Source organism: Zootermopsis nevadensis, unplaced genomic scaffold (genome assembly GCF_977971745.1).
Source record: "Zootermopsis nevadensis isolate Lab colony 2312 unplaced genomic scaffold, Znev_1.0 Znev_ptg000027l, whole genome shotgun sequence".
NCBI classification, from domain to species: domain Eukaryota; kingdom Metazoa; phylum Arthropoda; class Insecta; order Blattodea; family Termopsidae; genus Zootermopsis; species Zootermopsis nevadensis.
Genome location: NW_028259159.1, coordinates 7,086,375 through 7,106,298, shown reverse-complemented (window position 1 = coordinate 7,106,298; position 19,924 = coordinate 7,086,375). Strand labels below are relative to the sequence as shown.

At 39.0% G+C, this 19,924-nt stretch overlaps 1 protein-coding gene across 5 annotated transcripts; it reads left to right on the top strand.

Moving 5' to 3' along the window:
- The first annotated feature begins 487 nt into the window (after positions 1 to 487).
- Positions 488 to 19,812, top strand: LOC110832361 (uncharacterized). Of its 5 annotated transcripts, none has more exons than XM_087356328.1 (17): positions 488 to 912; positions 2,970 to 3,074; positions 3,248 to 3,290; positions 5,379 to 5,555; positions 5,973 to 6,093; positions 6,700 to 6,787; positions 7,393 to 7,481; positions 7,855 to 7,956; positions 8,289 to 8,426; positions 8,652 to 8,773; positions 9,384 to 9,683; positions 9,832 to 9,963; positions 10,576 to 10,710; positions 11,979 to 12,069; positions 12,826 to 12,886; positions 14,399 to 15,142; positions 15,359 to 19,812. In XM_087356328.1, exons 1-17 carry the CDS (start codon positions 760 to 762, stop codon positions 15,560 to 15,562), a joined length of 2,805 nt encoding a protein of 934 aa, XP_087212454.1. In that variant the 5' UTR covers positions 488 to 759; the 3' UTR covers positions 15,563 to 19,812. The 5 variants fall into 5 exon arrangements, with proteins under 5 accessions (XP_087212454.1, XP_087212456.1, XP_087212455.1 ...); XM_022069299.2 differs by having other exon boundaries at positions 489 to 912; positions 8,652 to 8,771; positions 9,388 to 9,683; positions 12,823 to 12,886; XM_087356327.1 differs by having other exon boundaries at positions 489 to 912; positions 12,823 to 12,886.
- The last annotated feature ends 112 nt before the right edge of the window (positions 19,813 to 19,924 follow it).

Sequence of the window (19,924 nt, the reverse complement as noted above, 5' to 3'; positions counted from 1 at the left end):
AGTGGGTGGAGCATGCAGATGAAAGTAATCACATTACTTCAGCTAGTGTGTTCAAGGTGTAGTGGTTAGGCAGAAGGACTTTGTTGTTCTGTACATCAAAGTTGAGTAGGTCACTTGTGATTTGTATTTGGGAAATCCAAAAAACAAATTTAGGCACAGAGAACAGCTATTCTAACATAGGTTTTGTGTGGTTTTCCTTAGTCCCTTGAGGTAAAACATGAAGTTAAGCCAAGATTGTCTTTTTCTCCACCCTTTTCTATTTATTATTCACTAATTAATCCATCATTCTTATTGACTATAGTTAAACAAACAAGAAGTAAATTTTAATCAAAAGTAGCCATTGAAGTTTATTTAGAATACTCGCCAACGTGAGAACCTAAAAGCTCGCGTCACGTTGGCAGTTCATTGAAGTATCTGTGCCTTTTGATACTCATAACCATGATCATTAGCCTCATGCATCATACTCCAAGGCCAGGATATCCAGAGTGCAGGAATATTGGGGAGGGAATGTTGTTTGCCTGCGAAATGCGCAAAACGTTGCGCATAGGTTTACGAAATATCTGAAGAATCTCTTCCGTGTTACGTTGAGATGTTTACCATAAGAGGAAATAGTTTAGTGTATTTTTTAAAGTGAATAAGTTCATATTTTACTTTTCAACATTCAAGTATGTAGTTAATACATAGAATATTGTGCCTTATATCAGTTCGATAAGATTTGTTGCTCTGGTTTACACCTTTGTAGCCTCGGACACATTCAAAATGTTACGATTTTTGAGCCGGAGAAGAGGGCGGAACGCACAAAAAACCTCAACACAAGTCAAATCTGGATCTCAGCGACTCATTCCCAATAAACACCTTGTTCAGTGTAGAGTTATACTTTTAGATGGTACCGATTTATCCATAGACTTATCTGTAAGTATTACTTTATCTAGACTTACCTAATACATAAGTTCAGCATTCAGTGTTATTAACCCCTACACTTTCAGCAGACGAGATCTTTGCGTACCAGTCAGCAGTAATAAATTTCACGGGTGGTATAGTATCGGACAAAACGTTGTCTTTGTGACAGGTAAATTGGAAACACCAACTGGAGAGTAAAATTCCACATGCTTGACACAATGTGGTAAGGGGTGTGATATAGAATCTTCATTACTTTGTTTGTCAGGTGTGGGCAATACCACTAGTTGAAATGGCTTGGCTTTCCATTTATTCAGATTAGTAGACACAGTAGGTTTGGAAACAGTAGTTGCTTGAGCGAGAAGGGAGGGAACACTACTATCAATGAGAAATTATGTATAGAAATTTAAACAAAAATTTAGCCTTTGATTCATATAGGCTGAGTTGTATTTCTTTCAGGATGCTGTTGAATGATTTATAGCAACATTTATATTTAACTCTCGGTAGACTTGTATAAGCAATTACTGATCATATGCCCTGCTGTCTGGTCAGGTTAAAGAGCGTGAGAATTACAATCATAAAATAGAATTTATTTACATTCCATAGATCTTTCAGTATTATTTAGTGACATCAGCATGGGATGAAACACACCATTTTGTATTGTTACATTAGGTTTCTTTTGGACACAGTGTGGTCTTGTAGATGGTTACTTTCTTCAAAAACATTGATAATAACCTACAAGACCACACTCTGTACCCACTGGTTAGGATGGGGGTATGCCAGTGGTGGTGGAGTAAGAAACCTCTGCCCCTGCCATGAATTGAACTGAAGTTACCCAGTCAGCATGCCGACTGAGCCGTCCCAGCTAGTTCTATTACTAGTGCTCCATTTTTATCTGCCTGTTTGAATATTACAGGTGCCACATACTCATGGGATTGTATAGTTCTGGAAAGGAATGTTGTACATTCATTCTCTGAACTAGAAGTAACTTTTTTTTTGTGTGTGTGTGTGTGTGTACCAAGAAGAAGTTAACTAAGAGGAGAATATTTGATGTTACCTATTGACCAATTTTACAACATACGAGTTTGCCCAGTATTGTTGGTGTAATTAAGTGAAGTGGGGATGAGTTGATATCAGAAGTTGTGAATCATGTGGTTCTCTTAACAGAGGCTTACTACAGTCCCACTGAAAATGGTATATTAGTAAAGTAACTGACTGTGGGCTGAATGGAAATTTTCCTGTTTGCCACAGCATTTAAGCTTGGTTCTACCCAGTCTCCAGTTCACCGGGCACCAAGGGTTCTTTCTGTAAGACTAAAGCATCAATAAATTGATCAGTCACTTCCATAGACTGCCACAGTCTGTAATGCATGGCACTGTAACTCCACAGCTTCTATATTTCTTCATGTAACTGTGTTTTAAGTCTAATATGTGATGGTGCTAGTAGGCCAGTAGTTTCATTAGCTGGTTATTTTCTCAGTTGGTAATAACAATTGGTTCCTTGTTCCGTAAGAACGGGTTCTTGTCTAACGTGAAGATGAGGTCAATGGCATCGTGTACTTGCAGAACAATCACAGGAAGCTAATTCAGGTTCACTTAATGAAGAAGTGTTTTATGTTGCATTCAAACATTGGCTGCTTATGTCACTGTTCAGCAAAGTATCGTGTTGAATGGAAGCATCTTGTGAGAACCACATACGTTCTTTCTTCCTGATGATTCACATGTTGCTCTAATTGGTGCATGCATTGAATTCTTGTTGCTTAATGTAGAGTACCATTGTTTTTAGTGGGAAACCTTCTTAACTGAGCAGTTTATCCCAGTGATTTCACCAAGTTTTTTAATGATGCTTTATTAAGTCCATCTCCTATGCAGCATTGGATGTCAGGATGGTTAAGAATTGGTATAGCACTGAAAAAATATAGTGGAACCTCCATTACACTGTTTAAAAAAATACAGTACAGCCTCTTGTTCAGTACAGCACAAAATCTAAATCACATCTAATCTGTCTCACAGAGTATATCATAGCAACTCAATTCTGGACTGCAGTTTAGAGTCTAATGTTGCGTGTTGCAGAAAAAGGCTGTTGGTGGTGACCTCTATGAACAGGTATTCTACTCTCTAGATCTCATCGAGAAGGACTACTTCGGACTGCAGTATACAGACGCTAACAATGTTCAGGTAAGCTACTTGGGCTGTCAGGCTCTGTTGTAGTAGCTTGTAGCTCCTGCAGAGTAAATGATGATTATTTGTTGATTTCTGGTTTATTCAGTGACAAAATAAAACAAATGGACATATGAAATTTCTTTGTGTGGTTCTTGTGTGTTTTGAACTCATTGTCATTTGTGTTTCAGCATTGGCTGGATCCTACAAAGGCCATCAAGAAGCAGGTTAAAAGTAAGTGTTTGTCTGCTTGTGAATGTGGAATGGAGGTGCTTTTTGACCTCGTTCCATGCTTTTACTAAAGTTGAGTTCTTTGAAATTGGTAGATGCCAGTAGCAGAAAATGGTAAGCAAATAAATATTGTTTAGGCAGACTTTCCAGTGGTATGTGTGGTTTTAGGACAAAGTGCTGAGAACATGTGGACCTGAAAAGGAAGAATCGGCAGAGAAAATTATACAGCAAAGAAAGATCTTCAGAGTTCTCTAGTCATCATTTAATTTTTTTCAGGACTGTCACATTGAGAAGTCATGAGATGATTGAAGTATGTAACATGACTGGGGGAAATGAAAAATGTGCACAGAATTTTAGTTAGAAAAACATGAGGGAAGGGTTAAAGTGTCTTGTGCAGGTTGATCAAAAGGTTAACAGTCTGTCCACACAACAGCAGAGTGTAACAGTGTTATTTGGATGATGACTCATGGGATATATTGATTACATGTTGCATGTCATTCCTATGATACACTCTTCCTGTACAGTCATTCTCATAAGTATTGATTGGTTGGATTGTTGTCTTTTAGTAAAAACAAAATGCAATCGGTTGTTCTGTTTTCACTATTTTCCATGCATCTTTTATGATTTATATATGAGTGTATCATTTCATTCCTGCACATGTGATTTTTTTTATCGTGAAAATTGCCGAATGTTTTCTTCCTGCGAGATTGACCAAAAATTTTATGTGCATTTTCCAACTTCAATCTGCTGTGTTCTTGATGTATGGTGAGGCAGTCTGCTGTTGTAATTTGAGCTGGTAAGAGGATAGCTGCCAGAATGGCTGACCCTCCCTCATACGTTGTGATCTGGTATCAGACGATTCACATTCTCGTCTGTGAATCTGCTCTTATGGCTGCAATGTATAGTGTGATAATACATTTATGCTATACACACATGCAAACAGTCTCTCTCTCTAATGTTGTCGTGAACCTCAACAAGTTGTTTGCTCTCATATGAAGAAATGCAAACACATTACTTTCCCACATAATCTATTGGAGAGATGTTATTTTCTGTGTAAAAAGTGAGGCTGTTGAAATGTGTGTCTTCAGATAAAATTTTCTTGTATTTAAACCCATTTAGCATAATTTGTCATTTTTTTGCTTCTACGCATGTGTGTGTTTCACGAAACCAACGTTAGCCATGTCTGGTTATAACACCCTTTGTATTATCATGATAAAACAAAAAGAAAACTAAAATGTGGACAGTAATTTGTTACATTCTGTACTGCCTTCAGGAGAATATAGTAATGATCTACTCTGTCTTCTTCTGGACTGACAGACCTTGTGCAAGGATGAGGAGCTACTCAGTCGAAGTTCAGAGAGCCTAATAGGTTTCTTTATCATCAGAATTTATTTTGATGCCCTGAATGCTTGGTGGGCAGAATGTAGTCAGCTATGGTTTTCTTGTCATGTGTGAGTTGCTGCCTGGCCTTGAATGTATTCAACTCATGTGTCAATGTATGGCTCACATGTTAACAGTGTTATGACCTTGGGGCCATCTGTGTTAGGTAGGGAGAATGGGTGGCCCATTGTTAGTTTGTTCCTCTTTTTATCTCATTTTTCAGTCTTTGTTTCCTTCTTTGTTTGTCTCTTTTTCTTTCTTTGATGATAATTATTATTGGGCCGCCACGGTGGTCTAGCGGTTAGAACGCTGGCCTTGTAATCCTGGGTCTCGGGTTCGATTCCCGGCGGTGCCCGAATTTATAACTTGTGTTGGGCAAGGCCGTGGTCTAGGCAACACGGAGTTTTCCTCCGTGGCATCCCAACAATTACTCCATTCACACACAGAAGAAGGCAATGGCAAACCACTTCTGGATCATCTGCCAAGAACGTATATGAACAGGTCCCAGTCCGAGAAAAGGATGGAAGGATCCTGTTCATATGGACCTGTCGACAGACAGAACACTAAATAAATAATAATAATTATTATTGGTATGTTTTATCAGAAAACACTTCCTTTCATGGGGTGAAATAGTCTGAACCCATAAACAGCTTTAAACATGGACCTGGGTCGGCATGCAATATTTATATAGTGTATTGTTTGCTGTTGCAGTTGGCCCTCCTTACACGCTGCGCCTCAAGGTGAAGTTTTACTCATCGGAACCAAACAGCCTTCGTGAAGAATTGACACGCTATCAGTTCTTCCTGCAACTGAAACAGGACATTTTGCAGGGACGACTTGATTGCGTGTACCAGACAGCTGTTGAGTTGTCAGCCCTGGCTCTCCAGTGTGAGTCGTCTTACTTAGATTTGAGAGTGCTGAGATGTGTTGAGTTCCAGCGTGCTCCGTCGTGTTTCTGCATGTCTCGTAGGACTTGATGTATTTGTATTTTCTGAGTTGTTGCTTCCCTTCAATGTGTTCATCTTGGATTTTTCTAACATTTCTCATCTTTCATGCACCTTCCATCTTATTCTATTTCAATGTAATATTGTGGCTTCTACTTGGAGCAAGTGAGAGAACCACAAAATGTTCCAGTCTGTATTGTCAGTAAACCTTTCTACGATTTGAACTGGGTGAAGACCTAATGCTAGCCTACAACATTTTTACTGCACCATCCTGATTATTTTTACATTTTGTAGTGAAATTCAGTTGATTTGTATCTGCAAACTGCGTCTGTGGTCTATTTAATGATGTCTCTCTCTACAGCTGAACTAGGGGACTATGAGGAGGGTTACCATACACCAGCTGTGGTGTCAGAGTTCCACTTCGTACCAAACCAGACTGAGGAAATGGAGATCGCTGTGTTGGAGGAATTCAAGAAATGCAGGTGTGAGGATTGTCCTTCACATTTCTGCATGACCACTGTTCTGTATGGGCACTTTCCTCATTACATTATGTCTCATTGATCGGGTAGACATTGTTTAACCCGGTACATTCCTGTGTGCGACTCGGCCTGACACTTGGCAGTAATTATGTGAGATTGAATCCAGCAGTTCTGATAATCATGCAGTCAGAAGGTGAAAGTGTCTCTAGTAGATTAGGTTTTCTTGTTTTTAAATACATGCACCTTAAGGGAGGCCCAGTATTTCTTAAATTCATACAAAATAATTGGACCCTATTGGTTGTCATTTTTTGGAGGAGTTTGTATCAAGAAATACCATAACATGACAGTGAACATGTAATGGGAATATTCAGATAACTTTGTCTCTGTAGGGGGTGTTTATATGTTATGATGGTTTGTTTGTTTTGAAGTTCAAAAAACACAAGAAGAGGTGAGTGCTGCATTTATGTTCAATTTGAAATGGTCCTGATTTGAGTTGATATATATTTTGAGACTGTCGACCACTTCTTTTCTGTTTGCTCACAAGCCCCACTACCAAAGTGTGCAACAGGCAAGTTGAAGAATTGTGTTTGAAGGTGTGCTGTGTTGTAGGGGGTTGACACCTGCTCAGGCCGAGGTGAACTATCTGAACAAGGTGAAGTGGCTGGAGATGTACGGCGTGGACAACCACACAGTTCTGGTGAGTGGGACGTTGAATATTTTGTATTTTCATTTGATTTATTTTTTAAGAACGTGTTCTATATGACATACTTTTTAAGTTAACTTATGGTGTTATTATGTCATATATATTGCATGCTGATAGCTTTTGAATGAGGTTTTCATGAAAATTTGTGTGTTCAGAGGTTATTTTAACACTGTATAAAATCACAGTGCCTTGTGCATTGAATGATTGGTGCTAAGATTAAACTCTGAAGCAGCTTGGATCTTTCTGTCTTAGCTGAACCTCTGTTTGTAGTGCCTACAACTTGAAACTTTAAATGTTCTGAGCCCCAGAGGCATATATCTTGCAGAAAAGAAGTTTTCATGTTGGGTGATTGAGATATTCTGTGTTTTGATGACATTCAGTCTTGTGGGTGTTTACTCGCCCTTCAGGGGAACATATCTCCTCTGTTTTCAGTGTAGCCACCTACAAGACTGAAAACCGCCATAATCACTGACATCATAATTCTGTTACTTTTTGTCTTAGTGCTAATATGTCGAGAGAAGGTAAGTTGTAGTATGTATTGTTCAGGACTAATTTATCTTATGAGGATCAATCTCATTGAATGCGGTATGGTAATTTAGGGTAAGGATGGATGCGAGTACTCACTGGGCCTTACTCCGACTGGGATCTTGGTGTTTGAAGGCATCCAGAAGATTGGCCTCTTTTTCTGGTGAGTGGTGAAATTGATTTGTTCTGATGGTCATGTGTTTTAAGTGGCATGCTTTGAGAAAATATGGTTATTCCTTTAATGACAGTTCATGAAATATGGAGGTTGTGTGGTAACAGATTAAAGGTGATAAATTTGAGAGAAAGTGACTGAGTACTGTGTTAGAAGTTGGTAGATTATTTAAGAATACTGTATCAGCTGCATCTCTTGTGCTTTAAATGAGAAGATATTAACTCATTTAAAATGCACATCTGCAGTTCTATTCCCATACTGTAATATACCGTAGGCATGTTACTGAACTGCTCATGAACTGGGCAGCATTCAGTAGGAGTCACACAGTAGTGGCAACCACTGCAACAGTGTGACCTTGTTGCAGGCCTAAGATTGGAAAACTAGACTTCAAGAAGAAGAAACTGACACTGGTTGTAGTGGAGGATGATGATCAGGGGCGCGAACAGGAACACACATTCGTCTTCAGGTTAGCACATTTTGTATTTCATTTGTTGAATCAAAACTCAAGGTATGATAGTTATAAGCTGATCAAGAAATGTCCTACATATATGGAACCTGAAGTTTCATCGCTGCCATTACAGAAGCCTGCCCAGAAGCAGTTTATGTAACATACTGTTTCTGTAAGATCCATTTTAATAATACTCTGGGTTTGTTCTCCTTCCATTCAAATGTATGTGTAAATTTCTTGTTATATCCTTGAATGTTACGTTTGGTTCATCGTGGCCTCCTCATTGTGTGTTTCCTCTCCATTTTGCAGCCTGTGTATTTAATCATCAACACTCTCATGCCTGTCACTAGGTTGCACAACGAGAAGGCGTGCAAGCATCTGTGGAAGTGTGCAGTAGAGCACCATGCCTTCTTCCGTCTGCGATCACCTGTGAAGGGACCGTCTGCAAGACAGAACTTCTTCCGCATGGGTTCCAGGTTCCGATACAGGTGTGTATTTATAAATGATTGCAGAGGAATAGGGAATTTTGTGCTTGTTCTGTTGTTAGTATTGGTGTTGTGAAGGAAATGGTGTGTAAATTGTAAAATGATAATGCCATTACAATTTGGCAGTCATGGGTTAAACACCCAAAATTTGGTTTATTGCCATGACTTGGTTTTTCTCAACAGAGTGTATAGATTTCAAGTGGTTAGTGACCCAGATGTTTATTTTAGTGGCAAGACTGAGTTCCAGACAACACAGCAGAACAGAGCACGCCGTACAGTGCAATTTGAGCGTCGGCCAAGTCAGCGTTATGCCCGTCGCCAGTCCCACGTCCTGCGAGAGCGGCAGAAGTAAGTGCCATGGGGTAGAAAACTGGTAACAAATCAGTATAAGCTGTGTATATCCTTTGATTGCTCCTGTTGGCCAGTATGAGAGTTTTAAATAAACACTCCAGCTATTGAATTGTCTTCACTAAAAATTCTCATAACAGTTCTTCTTCAGACTCCTGTATAATATTATACTGATCAGACTTAATATTGTAGATATTGTAAACATTTTCTTTGAGGTACGAACTGAATGTTTAAATGTTATTTACATAAACATTGGCATGAAAGGTTATCTTCATGAAAATCTTTGAATGAAGTTAGGCACTTGCATGGAGGTGTCAAACTGAAGACTGTGCAAGAAGATGGCTATCTTTGTCATGCGATGTAGTCTGGTAGAAGTTTACCGACGTTTCAGAGGTCCTTCCTGCTTCCATCATCAGGGCGATGTTGGAGGCAGCAAGGACCTCCGAAAAATCGGTAAACTTCTACCAGACTACAGGGTGCAACAACTTAGAAGAAGGCCTTCTTCAGACTCATTGCTGTGAAAACCTCAAATCCTATATGAAGGCTGTGCGCATTATGCCTAATGTCTACAAATATGCGTGAATTTCATAAGCTCTGTGTCCTTCTACATGTCTAGGAACAGCACTGCAGTTGTAGCTACTTCACATACCAGCGCAGAGACAGGCAGCAGTTCCAGTGATGTGCCTCCACCTGTCAAGTCATCCCCAGTCATGACAGCTGAACCAAGTGAGACATCCAGTAGCTCTTCGAGACAGACTATCCGTCCCATGGAAGACATTTCAGCAGGCAGCCTCTCGAAACCCACCACTCCAAGTACTGTGCCAAGTTCTGCCAACTCAACCTGCAGTCCAGCCGCGTCAACCGTCAGCAGTGGCATGGGAACTCTAAAGAGGAACAAGACCGCCACACCAGGTAATACAAATCACTGCAATGAGAACCAGTGTCTGCATCTCTCTTAAGTCTGACCACTTTTCTGTAGCAGAATTTTTCCCCATTGAAACTTTGTAACATCCTTAAACATATAAGAAGGTGTGTGAATTTTGAGGTCATCTGTATGCAGTGGCTGCAGCGGCTGAGGAACATCTAGACTCACTGCTCAAAAGTTTGGTGAAGGAGCCATTGAACAACCTGAACACTGATGAGTCACTGAATGATGCCTCATCAACGTGCGGATCGTCCAGTAAGACTGATGGTGAGTTCTTGCTTTCCCTCATCTTTTGGTGCATTCATTGTTAAGAACAGATTGTGTTGTGTTATGGGTGCCAACTGCACTGGCTGTTAGGTGATGCCCTAAGGAATTTATCTGCCCTTTTTGATTGTCAGAACTCTGCTCACTAAACACAACAGCTTTTCCCATTGTTCAGCCCGTAACCCAGCACTGCCGTCCTTCAGTCGTCAGTTATTATTCTTGTGAATAAGAAATTTTCGTGTTATGGAACGTGAGATTTTGTCAGTGTGTTCACAAAAGCCCTGTCCTAAGCCATTTCTTGCGAGTGTCATCTTTATTTCATATTATCTTTCCACAATACACGAGGTGTCCAAATGGTATTTTCCATTAGAATTTCATTCTAAACTTCTGTGTGTATGCTTATGATTCACCCATTTTACCATATACTTAAGAACTAGCAAATTGTGAAGCTCGTTATTAAGTTGTTGTTTTTTTCTGTTCTTCCTTTACATCCCCTCTCTTATGCAATGTATAAATATACATATTTTCTTTTCTTACACTTCAACTTGTGATTTTATCTGAGTGTAAGGGGCAAAGTTTCTGATTCTGTTATTTGTGTTGATTGTTGTGTCATAGAACTGGAGACTGCAGTGGGGCCAACCTCGCTGCTGGTGACAGTGCTCCCCAACAATCAGAACACTAAATACTCTGGGTGCTCTGCTGGGGCTCGACCGCTCCCCCCCGACCAGCTCAAGTGCAATATTCTGAAAGGTACAATGCTGTTAATCATTTGCTTTGGCTTGCTGGTTGTGGGCTGTTCGATGTGACACACAGCGGGGCAAAAATTCTTTGTGGATGGAGGGAGATCCTCTGTGCCTGGCATATGAATTCAAACCGAGACTACAAGTGCAGGATGTTTCCTAAACATTATATGTAGACTAATATATGCCTATAAAACACAGTGGTAACTATATATAACACATTTTAACAATCAGTAACTCTTCATTCTACCTACAGAATGCATTAATGTGTTTTGTATGATTCTCACTGAAGAGCGAGTATTTCCTTGAACGGTGTTAACCAGTTGATCTCTAATGGTAAAGTGTTTTCTTTGTGGTAAGAATTAAAATCTTAGATTTTACTTAGATTAACTTTGTCCTAAGAGTTTAACTTAGGTACTACATATATTTGAAGGGAATACACGCGACTCTGATGTATGCTTGCTTTTTGAGTCCAACAGTCACATAACCCACTTGTGCTGGTTGGTGGGAGTGTGTCGTATGTCAGCTTAGCATGCAGTGTGTCCTGTGTACCTTGTTATTAGGCAAAACATTTTGTGATGCTTTTTTGGTTTCCTTATTTGATTTTTATGTTTCTGTTTTTTTTTTAATTTAAAATCAGTGGTGACAATGAACGTTGAAACAGCTGTGCAGTAGGTAAAATATACTGCTAATACAGGACATCAGCAGGATAAATTAAATTTTCATATAATGTTCCTTGTTTAAAGATCTCGTGTTATTATATTTCATCCATTTTACATTTTTGTGTCATTGTTTAAAATCATCCTATAAGTAGCCTTGATGGGTATCTCACTTGTTTGCTTTTAGTCTATCCAGGTTCCTGGTCAGAAGTGAATCTCGGTCAAGAACCTATTTTGTAATAACATAATGGCTGGTCAGGCCTCCTCTTCCATGCCCCAGGTGCAGTGGTAAAGCGTTTCATTCAACGATGATGATGGAAAATGTTTTGGCAGAACATGAATGAATAGAACCTAAAATTATTTGATGTGATCAGAAATGGTACAGGCAACAGGATTTGATTTTGTGCGTTAAGAAACTCAATGTGGCAATGTCCCTTGAAGTGCCAGTTATCGGAGGGTTATTAAAAGAGAGTACTGCCCACAGTAATACTGCGTAGGGCATATTTTTTGGCATAGAATTATGTGGCGACCAGAAATTGTTTTATGTCTGGATGTATGCGGTGCAAAGTATTTTGAATCATTTAGCTGGTAACCAAGGACTTCTTTCTGCTCTTTGCAGCAAAAGTGGAGGAGGAGCTGAAGAAGACACCTTTCTCTGGTGACCTGAACAACCGGGATGAGCGTGGGACTGAGAAGAACTTACTCAATGGGTTGGTAATACTGTAAGCTTATTGATAACTGAGTCACAGAAATTATTTTACAGGGTGTACATGGTTGAGTATTGGAGGGGCATAGCAAATTTATGAAATCATTGCTGTTTTCTTCTCTTTCCCCCCCCAATACCAGGTTTTTAAAGCCTTGAAAAGTCCATCGTCTCAGAGTTTCTTTTTCTTTCCTTAACTTCTGCTCCTGGTTCTTTTTATACAAACACTGGTATGAACATTTATGACTTTGTGTTAGTTTTGGGAGCAGAGATTTTGCTTGATTCTCATGTTACAGTCCCTAAATCTTGCACAGGACTCGAGGAATTCCGATTATTAAGGGTAAACTTTACACAATTGTGAAATTCATTTTTTTGTTTTTGCTTCACATTATTGAAGTGTACAGAAGAAAATAAGCGAAGTACCACAAGTGGAGTTCACCGCTAATCTTAAAATTGCTGGAATGTAGGACAGAAGTAACATGATCTTTGAAGACCGAATCAGTGTGAGAGGCTCACTCATTATGCAAGAAGGGTGTGAGGTCTTTTCACAATCGCAAGGATTCGGTCATCACTCGCATGGTACAAACTATAATCATGTTGGTTTATTTTGAGGGGGGAGAGTAATGATTAAATATTCAATAACTCTTCCTTAGAACTTGGTTCTTCATGTTTGCCTGTGTTATCTGTATAATCTCAATTCAAGTTTTAACAAATGTATTCACAGCTGAAATGCCAGAATTTATATGACTTTGTGTTGCAGCAGGAAACAGCAGCTGTGTGTGGAGTCACCTCTGGATACACTCAGCGCCACTTTTGTGTCTGTGGTAAGTGTCGGAAGCAAATATAATGTGATTACTGAATAGTCACACTTCTGTTTTCTGCTTAAAATAAAAGTTTATTGGGAAGGATCATATTGGGCTGGGGTGTTGAGATGTTTTATCTATAACGTCACCCAGCGTTTTTCAGTAAATGTTGGTGTTGGAGGTCTGTTCTGTTTCCTTGTGGCGGTGTTAATGGGAAGGATGGTAAAGTAAAGATTTGACCAAAATTATACACTTGCAAAGTTCTCCTTGGTAACAAAAATTGAGTGAAAACTGAGTTATGCACTTTCTATTCGGTGACGCAGTGTAAAACTGAGTTGCATACATTACCGCAGAGACATCTAGAACTGGTTTTTCTTCACCTGAAAAGTTATGTTTTTGTTTCACCACATTCATTTGTCAGGTTATTCTTATTCTGTTTGCTATAATATGTGCAGCACAAATCAAAGTTTAATGTCAGAACTGGTGATTTTATCTGATGTACATTTATTATAATTGTCTATTAATACAGTGAGGTATTCTCAGATGTTAGCTGTGTCATTATCAAATTAATTTTCAACATTTCAGAGACTGTCTACCTACCTCTAGCATCTATAATTGATATCACATTAGTCTCCAAAATATTGGAAATTAAACCAGTGCTGATACAGATGACAACCGAGAAAATTACATTGTGTTTGCGCTGTCATAGCTTCAAACACCGTATCATCCACTAACATATCCCTCAGTGTGGATTGTCCTGTAATGAAGCCTTTTGAGTCATCGTCATATAAGCATCGTTCTTGTGTCTGCATCCACTGTGTCCAATATGTATGTCTGCCTTCACTTAGTCTTCCCAGTGACTGATGAACATCTTGTTCATGATAGTCTCAATCTTGCATAATGTCTACCTTTGGCATGTGCTGACCAATTTATTGTCTACTTTCAGTTGTTGCGTAATGCCTTAATTTAATATTTTGTCAATTCTTTGTAAACTTTTGACGTTATCATGGTGAGAAATATGAATATGGTTGTACTTTAGGATGTAGAGCTGTGTAATGTAGTGATATTGACCATTTCTTCAGAGGATCTTACTGCCTCCATCATGAGGTTGAATTTTGGTGATGGCAACAGTAAATTCCTGCAGTGTCTACATCCCAGAAGACAGTCTTCTTCTTCATCTCCTGATTGTGTTTTTAATACAGTTTAAAAACTTTTTCTCCTGTTGCTTGTAACTTTCTATGTCCATCAGTCCAGAAGCAGGTTTCTAACACTGTAATATGTATGTCTGCTTTTGATATGTTTATGTCTGTCATAATGGATAATAGTGGTAAGTCTGGGACTGATGTATGGGGAATGTACAATGGCAGATTATTTACCATTGGGTGTTCCATGCAAATTTGTGTTCAGATGAGTTCTGTTTTGTATACAAGATACTTATTGTGCCGATGTGTGCTTTTATTTTGCTTCTAATCGCTTTTTTTGTTTTCTTTTTGCTGTGTTGGTGATACCTGCTTTATATGCACATTGCTACAGGGTGGTGATAAGCTCACCTTATCCCTTGGTGGTGTGAACTCCACAGTTGTTGGCCCTAGTGCCATACCAGATGGTGCTCATGCTGAGGATCCCTCACAGGATGAGACTGATGATAGCAACAGGATGTCACAGAAACGCTGCACTACTCCTGTGACTGTGACACATTTTTCGTGGTCTGACCATGGCAAACTGGAGCGTGTAATACTCCCGTCACTGTCACTCGATAGTAAGAACACTCTGAACCAATCCAACACTGAGGATGCAACAAGCAAGAAATCTGTGATACCCCCAGCCCTCAGTGTGATCACAACTTCCAGCAATCACACTGCCCCATGTCTGTCTCCTAAGGTCATCAATCCTGCACCGCAATCCCCAAAATCTCCGCAGCTATCTCTCCCACCTGTCCTGAACCCAAACAACCCTTTCATCAACCTGTTCACAACATCCAAATTATCTCCGACTGAATCCAAATCCCTGCCACCTACAAATCCGTTCCATGGAGCATCATCAGATAAGCCAAACCCTTTCCTGTCTCTCTCCCCTGTGTCAAATCCGTTCAGTGAATTTGAGAACAGTAAGTCATATACACCACTTGACAGCCTTGATAGTGTGTCTGATAAGTCCTCTTCTGTCTCCCCTAAATCACCTGCTGTTCCACTGTCTCCTGTAACACAGAGCTCTCCAGTGGCTGATAAGAAACCGTCCGTTGCCACCGGTGAGACCCGCCAGTGCAAGGTTTCAAGGGTAAGTTTCCCAGTTGGTATGCTTGAAAGGGCTAGTCTTGGAAGTTGAAGACTTCACTTCTGTAAAAGCAGAGAATTTCTTCTTGACTATGTTACTCTAAATAGTGTGAACCATGGAGCATTCATTAAGCTTGTCGTAATGATGAAGAACTTCTGCATTAAGAATTCACGAACTCATACAGTATATTTTAATAGTGAGTGTGTGTCTTTGTCGCAGGAGTCGCCATATACCAGCAGCGCGACAACAGCGAGCAAGCAGACCTCGAAACTGAACTTGAGTGGCTCCATACCTAGCCTGAACCAGCTTTCGCCATGGCTTGTGGCTCCTGACACTTCTGCCACCAATGAGACAACTACCAAGCCACTAAAACACGAGCAATCAGCGATACATCGCAAGACTGTCATCACTACGGAGCTGTGACAGCGTGCATGAGTCACTGCAGAGAAGAAAACCTGTCGAGGCAGTGAAGTGAACCAGATGTGTTGTGTCCCTCCTGTTGCCACAGCCCACTTCTTGAAAGCGACCTCATATGAAGAAGAAAGTGTTTAAAATTATTTATTTTACATAGGTGATTTCTTAAGATAACATAAATGATAGAAAATCATCATTCAGGCATGTCATGTTGGACAGTGACAGGTCTAGCACTGTGTCACTGGCAGGAAAGGGTCGAGGTTGCTGCAAGTAAAGGGAAGGAAGTACATTACAGTTGTTGCAAGATATCTCCGAGCTCTACTGACTGTTGCAAATACACACGTGAGTTGGCCAGCCAGCTGAAGCCTGGGGAACAAGAGGAGATGGTCAAGTAATATTGCATAGCATGTATTGCTCCCTCCTGCCCCTTCATCCCTACCCCTTTTGCTATGATGTAGCTCAGGCTTGGAGATATTTTGTGGCCAGTGTTCAAGCCTTAAAATAAAATGTGATTTGAAATTTACGAGTTGCAATCATACTGTAGGTTACAAGGTTCTGTCAGAGGTTCAGAGCATGTGTTATATTGCGGGTCGAATCTGTGTCCTGCCGTACGGGGTAGGTACCTCCACGTTGGAAATGGAGTCCTTCACCATTGCTGAGATCTAATGAGCAGCATTAGCCACACCAGTAAAAAACTTGTTGAAAAGAATGAAACGTGTAACATGGGAGAATGAGAAAGCCATACAAAATTTTAGTCAGAAAAACCTGAAGGGAAAAGACCACTTGGAAGATCTCTGTATAGATGGGAGAATATTAGATTAAATTTTAAAGAGAGGATGTGTGGGTGTGGACTGAATCCATATGGATCAAATTAGGGTCCAATGGTGGCTCTTTTGAACAGAGTAATAAACCTTCAGATTGTGTTTAGGCAAGGATTGTTTTGATCATCTAAGCAGGTATTAGTTTCCCAAGAAGGACTGCTCCGTATAGTACTGTATTTTAAATATAATGTGTGAGACTGTGAAGTTCAGTGTAGTGTGGGGAACTTGGCTATAGTTAATTTATCTGTCACCTCTTATTTTGGGCTTGCACTGTTCTTTTGTATTTGTATGAAATTTCCTTCTTGAATTTTTGCCTGCCCTTTCAAAGATGTGTGGGTCCATTCTGGTTCATTTCATTTAGATTTCCATGGTTTTCTTTAGAAATTATATAAACATAAATTTAATAATTCTAAGCTTGGCCTCTTGAAGGACGCATCTGATGGTTTTGTTAAGTATTAGCAGCTGTGTTCTGTGCTTTCAAAATTTTCTGTAAAATGTACTGTAATATGTAGAGTGCTGGTTCTTAGAATGTGAAATAGCAATTACACATTCCCTAATATTTTGGAAAAAGATTAAATAAGGATGAGGCAAGTTCAGATTCCAAGTTGTTGATGTCATACTCATCCCCCACCCCCTCTCACACACGCACTGATTGGTATTACATTATAGTTCATGTTTATCCATTCATGCTGTTCTCCTTCATGAGGCTGAAGCATACTTTGATCAGAAAGTTTGTGTTGGTAGGAATGATAATAAGATTGTTAACAAATTTTCTTTGCTACTTCTAGCTAAAAGTATGCAGCATCGTGATATTCGCAGTGAAATTAATATCAGAAAGTGCAGTCTACTATTTCTTTCAGAATCTGGTGTCTCCTGTTTTATCTAAAAACTGAAAGATTGTTATATGGTATGTAAAACTACAACTTTATCAGTGTAAAACTTGATCTGTTACTCAAAATGAATAACGTAGCATCCGTGGGAAGGTTTATGTTATCTGTTAGTCAAGACACACACAGTGGCAGGAGTAAAGACTGATTCGATCCTGGCCAGGTTACATCTCACAAACTATTTTCCCTGTGAAGTCACATTTAATATTATTCTCCAATGCCATCTTGGTCTTGCAAGTGGTAATTTTTCCTAACCAAAATTCTGTTTGCATTCCTTGTCTCCTGGGTGCTATATGTTTATCCTATCATAACCCGAACCACATAAAATGTACAGCGTTGATAATTATTATAAAATCCTCAATTTTCTACATTTTCTCTCTGTCTTATGTCCATTTATTTTCTATAGCATGTATGTTACGTTACTTCCTCAGAGTGGCAGACCATGTTTTACAGCCACACAGTATTGAGCTGCGTGTAGTGATGGCAAGTAGTTTTAATATTGCTAAGACATATATTAACGTGGACAGTATTAATTGTATTTGGTTACTGTATAATTTTGTGCCATGTGGGACCAAGCATACACTCTTTATCTTTATTAGCAGGCTAAGTAGCAATGTTAATTCAGTGCCTTCTTTTCAGCATGTAAGAATGAAGTGCTGTTGTAATGGTTCAACTCTGTTCTAACCTTCACCATCATAACATTGATTTTGTTCTAATATATATATTTTGGGGGGAGGAGAGGTGCACAAATTCAGAAATGTTGAACCAAGTGGAAGGAATTGGCAATAAGAAGAGATGTTTATTGATGGAATGTTTGTCCTGTTCCTCTTTTAAAATTTTCTATCATTTGGAAAAATATGAAAAAGATATGATTATCTAAATAAAAGTGTATCGCAAGAGGTAACGTGAAGTACGAGAAAAAATACAGCACTTAAATGCTTAAGAGATTTCAGTCCCCATAATGTTCCTGACTTGTTCATTTATTATGGATCGAATTTTTGTGACATTGATTTAGGGAGATCTGAGATGATGGCTATTATAAGTGAGGGGTTCTTCTTGACCATTATACACACAGAAATTTATAAAGCTTTTTTGTTTCTTTGTAAGGCTGGGAACACTGTTTCATAGCATTTTTATTGTGAAAAGAAATAAGTATTTAGTTCACAGTCTTCTGAGATGTTGCCCTGTGCAGTCTGGTAGAAATTGAATGATGTTTCAGAGGTGCTTACTGCTTCCATCATTAGGGCAATGAGACAGCAAACAGTTCTGAAACATCAATCAGTTTCTACCAGACTGCACAGGTCAACATCCTAGAAGACTTTTGTCTTCTTGTCACCATGGGAACTTGAAATATTAGCTGTGTATTTATTACAGGGTATTAAAATAATGAGTTGGTCTTTCCCGGTTCATGCAACATCAGACGGGAATGCTGCTAGGGATTCATAAATATTGGTGTTAGTGGACTTGGGTTGTGTATGCTGGACACATTGTCATGTTATTTGGGAAACCACTTTGAACATTTGACAGAATGTGGTATAGGTAGGAGGATGCCTTAAGAGGTGGAAAATTTCTTTACCACCCGCTTTTCAGTGACATTCCTGTGTGTGGAATGAGGTGTTTCTTTAAAGCCATATTTTAGGGCTTTTTCGTAAGTAAAGGGACCAACATATCGAGACTAATGTACCAAACAAGATACTGTGTTCATATTACTGCATTTTCTTTATGTTTGATATGTTGTAGACTGCTGTGCTAGAAAGACACCAATGTATAGCGTTATCACATTTTACTAAAACAGAAACACTTTCACAACAATTTGTTTGTCAGAACATGAAGTTTCATGCTGTCAGCACTAGACATCTCACTTTCTGCCTTCTGTGCCCGTATGAAAAGGTTACATTCTTTGTTAAATTATAAATGTCTTTATGTACAAATAATTTAATGCTTGTAATTGCTTGTGGCAACTCCTGATGTTGCGTGGACAAGATTGAGCCTATTGTTAGTTGCAGGGACCAGTAGTGGTGTTTTATATAACTGTTAGTATTTTTCCTACATATTTCTGATTGTCTTGTATTACATACCTTGTAAGAAGGTGGTGATTATTTGTAAATAATTCAACAGAATGCAGCACTTGTTATGCTTTGTTGAACATGGAGTAAGGGTTCCTTTTATATAATTTTTATATTATTGTTACAATTTGTATGTACTGGAGAGGAACATTGCAGTGTTGTATTGGCAGCCATTACATTGTTCTTCAAATTGCATTTTACATACATTTATGGATAATGTTCTCAGAAAATTCTTATGCTTAATTTTGCTACACAAATAAAATTGCTGTCAGTACAAGATTGTTTTGTTTGGATGCATCTGGAAAAACTTTGTGTTTAATTTCATGGTTTCAAAAGGGTCCATTTGCACATAACCTCTTCAGGACAGTCAGAAGGTTTGAATTTGATATCTAAAGTTGTATGTGCCTCTGTGAATGTCTTGCGTTCCGTCCAGATATCTTCTCACTGAATTGTTTACAGAATAAATTATTGTTTTACTAACAGAACTGAGAACATTTTTAATCCTTCTCTTTACCCAGAGACATTCAAACCTTCCTGACTATCGATGCATATGGAATATAAAGAAATTTTATGAGCTGTCATTAAGTAATTTGATAT

Coding starts and splice junctions, on each gene's coding strand:
- LOC110832361 (XM_087356327.1), top strand. CDS start 760: ATGTTACGATTTTTGAGCCGGAGAAGAGGGCGGAACGCACAAAAAACC. Junction 3,075..3,247: donor CAGACGCTAACAATGTTCAG/GTAAGCTACTTG, acceptor TTTGTGTTTCAG/CATTGGCTGGATCCTACAAA. Junction 3,291..5,378: donor CATCAAGAAGCAGGTTAAAA/GTAAGTGTTTGT, acceptor TTGCTGTTGCAG/TTGGCCCTCCTTACACGCTG.